Source organism: Calidris pugnax, unplaced genomic scaffold (genome assembly GCF_001431845.1).
Source record: "Calidris pugnax isolate Ruff unplaced genomic scaffold, ASM143184v1 scaffold111, whole genome shotgun sequence".
Lineage (NCBI taxonomy): Eukaryota > Metazoa > Chordata > Aves > Charadriiformes > Scolopacidae > Calidris > Calidris pugnax.
In genome coordinates, this window is record NW_015090872.1 from 6512687 (window position 1) to 6518368 (window position 5682).

General features: G+C 45.1%; 1 protein-coding gene across 1 annotated transcript; it reads right to left on the reverse strand.

Annotated features, from left to right (window-relative positions):
- Nucleotides 1-1084: 1084 nt before the first annotated feature.
- TMEM207 (transmembrane protein 207) lies at nucleotides 1085-5098 on the reverse strand. Its single transcript, XM_014945870.1, has 5 exons — nucleotides 5024-5098; nucleotides 3190-3227; nucleotides 2733-2777; nucleotides 2158-2300; nucleotides 1085-1233 (listed from the first exon to the last, which is right to left on the reverse strand). The coding sequence occupies exons 1-5, from the start codon at nucleotides 5096-5098 to the stop codon at nucleotides 1085-1087; spliced, it is 450 nt and encodes a 149-aa protein (XP_014801356.1).
- Nucleotides 5099-5682: the final 584 nt, after the last annotated feature.

The window sequence follows — 5682 nt, forward strand, 5'->3', positions numbered from 1 at the left end:
AAGGGGGAAATTCAAGATCTTTCCTCAGTAATTTGAGAACTAGGGAGGCTAATACTTCCTAGGAATGGCTTAGGTAGGTCTGTTCCTGCTCGGATATAAGGTAGTCTAGATGGCTTCTGGAAGTCTCTTTCTATCCTGTCTGCAGTGGTCACCTCGAAGAAAATGACATTCTTTAGCCTAATAAATTTCTGTAACTGAGCACCAAATACCTAACCCAACTCATGTCTGTGGGGAACTGCAGTGTGGGTCCTGGGCCGTTCAAAGCCTGTGGGCCTGCAAAGGTAGAGCAAGCATAGCTGTGGACAGTGACCATGAAATTAAGAACAGCTCTAATGAGCAAACTCCATTTTTTTTTTTTTTTTTTTTTTTTGTTGCGCAAAGGTAGAGCAAGCATAGCTGTGGACAGTGACCATGAAATTAAGAACAGCTCTAATGAGCAAACTCCATTTTTTTTTTTTTTTTTTTTTTGGTGCTCTGTAGCCAGCTCCTGCTGCTGCTGCTTCCTGCTGATCCCCATTTCTTGCCCTGGCCATAAATTTGCTGCCTTTTGCACTAGACAAATCTGGTATGCCGTGCTAAATGTTTTAAATGTGGCAAACTATCCTTCATCGCAGAGTGGCATGATTGCATTGCAATGTATCAGAGCAACATGACTTTGCCAGAGGGTGTTTGTTGGCACCCAGCCGAGTGAAGGAGGCAGCCCAACTTAGAGAAGTAACTATCAAGTCATTTGTCAACATTCAGTCCTAAAACACATGGAGTTTCACTAGCTTGAGCAGCCTTAGAGAGAGAAATCTGGAGGCTGAGCCAGAAACCCCGAATACAGACAGACCTTTGAGGGAGCTTCTCAAAATCCAGAGCCCTATCAAAATGTCAAACTGAGCTCCTGTGACAGATTCAACACATGCTTTTGGCATTTATTCTGTTGCATTTTGTCTCCCCTTTTAGGTTCAGATGAAATATGTGCTGCTTTTCAGTCTCTCGGCCAACCTGTGGAAAGGGCTGATTTGATCTCACATGACTGTAGCATAAGGGAAGATCTCCAATGGACCAAATGCAACCACAGAAGGCCAACACGTGGCATCTAGAGCTTGTTTTCCTTCATAATATCCTCATAGGATGGAGGCAACTCATTTTCCCCAAGGCTGAACTGTGGAGCTGGAGAAGACGACGTCTCTGCAGTCATGCAGGGGTTTGAAGATCTGGAGAACGGGCACGGAGGTGCTTCACTCGCTGGGGAAAAAGCAAAGCTGTAACTGTACATCAGACAGAGCAAGTGTGGGGGTGAGAGGGGTGAGCCTGGGAGGAGCTGCCAAACCGCTTGGAAACAAGAAAGGCATGGATGTAATTTTTGAAGCATGGCATCACAAAGGCTCTTACACAAACTCCGGATACAAGAAGTGAGAACAGAGGAATTTGGGTGGGTTTGAGGTGCGTCCTCCCTGTGGAGACACTGTTTATGACCACCCAGAAAACAGGCAATATCTTCTTTGGGAAGGGCTTAGTCTAATGACAGAATTAGCTTTATTCTTCTTGGAAGGACTGTTGTCTGGCCCAGCCTCCTGACACTGCTGGCAATACCCCAGGCCAGTGCTGGGTGCTACACATAGTCATTATAGCCCAGTCCTCAAAAGAGTGGGAGCTCCTGGGGGAATGCAGAAGGTGGCACCCACCAAGACTATTTTTTGATAGATGTCAGGGTGTATCGGTCAGTTGAGCTACCTGCTGGGGTGCCTCAGGTAGACCGGTGTGGTCTTGCCTGAGTGAGAAATGCAGGTCATGTTTTGGAAAGGGCTGTCTGACCCCACACAGTGCCTGCGGCTGCATGTGTCCGCCAGCTGAGAAGGTCCACACACCTTCAGTGTTAGCATGGCCAAACCCCGACTAGGCACCTTTGGGACACACAGATACACAGGGACAACACTGAGCTCAGCTGAAGTTACACCTGGGGAAAAGTGGATGTTGCTTGCTTAAGGTCTCCAGTCTATAGTCCGAACATCACCCCAAGGTGCCTGACCTGGACACCACACTGCCCACCATAAATACAGCACCCAGTTGCAGCCCAGCTCCCGTGCAAGCCTAGCCGCCTCCCACTGGGCTATAGATGGGCCATGGAAAGTCCACCAGGACCTTGCAGTAGGTAGGGAGAGGACTAACCGCAAAAGGCATCAGAGCTGCTGAGTGCGAAGACGGCCAAGGTGCGTCGGTGGGGGAGGCAGCTCCGCCGTTTCAGCCAGCACTGCAGGCAGCAGCAGATCCCACAGGACAGGAGCAAGGCCAGGAAAAACAACATCAGGAACCTGAGGCAGAGGCAGCAGGGGAGGAACAGTACCATCACCATCTGCAGGCAGCACCGACAGATGGCTTCATGTCTTCGAATTAACATATTCATTAACATCTTTTGCAAATAGCCGTTAAATGTTGCGGTTTCCCCGTCAGTGTACTGGACATGATCAAAGTCCCCGGAAACCAATGTCTCAGTGCTGAGTGCTGGCTGGAAACTCAAACATTTCTCCCCAAAATCATTCATCGGTTTTGCCCAGCTCAGTTGTCTGTGTACAGTGAGGAGAATATGGATAAATGATTCCCATTAGTCAGTAAAGACAGAACACAGGGACAGCCCAGGAGCAATGCTCTCTAGCTATCAGTCTCTCTTAATGCCTTTCTCTCTACATATCCATCAAAGAATATTATTTGCCAGTTTTTCCCTCTAAACCAGATCTAAAACTTACCACACATACCAGCTGCTATAGTTTTCATCGCTCCCCCTGATGCACCTAACAAGGGAAAAATAAAAAGAACTTTCAGTCCAGCGTGAGGGGACCGTACCGTCTCCAACGCATGTCTACAACACAAAGAAAAGTATCATTGATAAGTAGAGGATAGAGATTTCATCCACTAAGGGAAGCCTATTAAAAGCTTCTCTGTGTAGATGGGAGCAGATGCAGATGATGTATGAAGCAGAGTGCAACTGGTTTCCCTTTCAGCACTGGCATCCACCACTAGTGTTTTTGCTGAAAACCCAAAGGGTTGCCAGCCTCCCTTTCCTCTTTTGGAACAAAAACTAAATGATCCTTTCCTGGAAGCCCTCATTCCTCTGCTGTGCCAGTGTGCCGGGCAGGAGCACAGCATCCCCAAAAGCTTGGGGTGGGACCAGCCGCGGGTGAGAAAACAGAGCGCCACACTCACCTCTCGCCAAGCTCACAGTCCGACCCAGAGTCTGCTAACTGAAAACACACATGTCAATCAGAGAGGGCAGATACGTGTTGTTTTTTTAATCCAGTATAATTACTGATCTCAGAGTGGGAAGTCAGAGAGGAAGAGCCACACAGGCGCTGCCTCCTCCAGGGACGAAAACTAGCCTTATCCCCAGAGACCACGGAGCCACCGCACGTCTCTGCTCTGAGCTAGCCCATATCAAAACCAGCAGATAACCTCGCAGAGAGCTCCAAAAATTCAATAGTTTGCAGATGAAAGCTTGGCCAGGGGGAAAGCATTTTTTTTTTATGTGAAAGAGGGAAGGACGAGAGCAGGGACACACAAGCAGGTGTCAGAAACCTGTTTACAGAAGTGGGCTTTGCTATTCAGAAATATCTGCTGAAAACGTCCTGTGACCAAATTCTTGGTCTGTAGCTCATTTTCAAGTAGCTAATTGTGAATGTAGCTCTAAACTGGAGCTGTTTTGACGAGACGTGTGCTCTACCCAGCATTTTCCTCTTTTCAGATACTACTGGTGCATCATTCCCAGAGTCAGGTTTCAGGTATTGCAAATATGTGAACCTGAAACTTGTTTTTCAGGTATATTTTCTACTCTCCACTCAAACAAGTTTGTTTTTGCAAGCCATGTTGATCTTAGCCTCAGTTTCAAATTATCTGGGCAAAAAGTAACTGGAGTGGTTCATCAGTATGATTGAATCAAATCCAATACAATTTTTGGCTGACTCGCACTAGGTGTATAAAAATACTTGCCCAAATTTGCTACAAAAAAACTTCAGATCAAACATAGAATTGCCCTAATACTGGGAAGCAGAATGAGCAAGATGGAAGAATTTATATTTATTTCTTGCAGAGAACTATTAGAATGTAATTTGTAAATCATTACTTTACTTTGAATTTCCTTCCGTGTATATCCAAAACACATAGAGATTTCTGACTTTTTTTTGAGCCAGACTGTAAAGCTGTGTTCTGTATTAGAAATTTGTATCAAATATGTGCAATTGAGAGATCTCATATTACAGCTCCAGTAGGACTTCTTTGTAAGGATTTTGTTGTGCAAAGCTTGTGTCACTGTAAAAAGCAAGAAATTACCCCACAAATCTCTATAATGTGTCTGATCCTGTGCACACACTGCCTTTTTGGTCTCAAGTTTCACCAGAGGTCTTTAGATATAATAAGTCTTTCATAGAAAACATTATCTATGAAATTTCATGAGTGGCTGAAACCCAAATGAGGAATAGAGAAAAAGACAGAAGCTTCAACTCTTCCAGACGCGTCCTTTTAAAACTGAGCTAATTTACCATGTCACACATGGACCCTGGTGCAGAATATTTTAACTTTTTTTTTTTGCACTTCAACTGATTATTAGAATAACAGGTCAAAACCAGACAGCTGATTGCTGTGATTATGTGTGCCCTGAGTATTCTTCATGGCTGAATGACAACCTCTGGACTCTCTTTTATCATCCTTCAAACTGTCTCAGCAGAGCTACCTTAGCGTAAACTGCAGCAAAGTGCATCTGCTCTGAGGCAGTCATCTATCAATGCAACCAAACACCCACCCGTGCTGCTGAAGACCCATGCTCTTCCATTTCAATATCCGTAGACAGAATAAAGGATTAAGGCAGATTTCTCTGCATTAATTGGAATTGTTGTGAACATTAAATCCTCCCCAAATTAATCAGGTGCTCAAAAAATTCTTCCCAAAAAAGTAAAAAGGGCTGATGACTAAATTCTATACAAGTTGAAATCTCCCCCCGCAACCAAATCCCTAAAATCAGCCTGGTCCTGGTGAAGGGTTTGGTTACCTGGAAGAAGTTTAAAACCAGAACTCCAATTCCTGTGATCCATGAAGAGAAACACAAAGCTCCAGGTCTCTGCATCACTGGCAGGAGAAACGTGGAAAGACCTTTGTTTGTAGCAGTGTTTTACCTTCTGTAATTTGGAGCTTTTAAAACTTCTCTGCACATTGTGCCTTCAGCCAGAGAATACATTACCCAATGGCTTCCCGCACTTCAGAAATTACCACTAGCCAAGGAACGAATTTGGGTTTGCATGGACACACTCAAATAGCCGCTAGAAGTTAAAGAAACACTAGTTTAAGGTCAGCACCTTGTTGTTTCGGTATTTTCATACCTGTTCACAAATTCCTGTTGCTGAACTTAGTTCCATATTAACCCACGGCTATATTTAACAGGACCAGCTACAAATAAAGAATCACTGGAGACCATACTGTCTCATTACACGTTGCCTTCAGCTGCAATTCTGGCATTGCAGAAAAAGCAGAGCTACCTCCAACTGTCTCCTATGCACTCCATCTACCACCTCAAACACGTACACCAAGGATGAAAGAAACTCTTCCCGATGTGAGACAACCACTACCAGCAGCTTTGACTGCTGTTACACAGCTGCCAGGCGTTGGGTTGCTAGGAAAATGCATCCACAAAACCACATATGCCCCACAGTT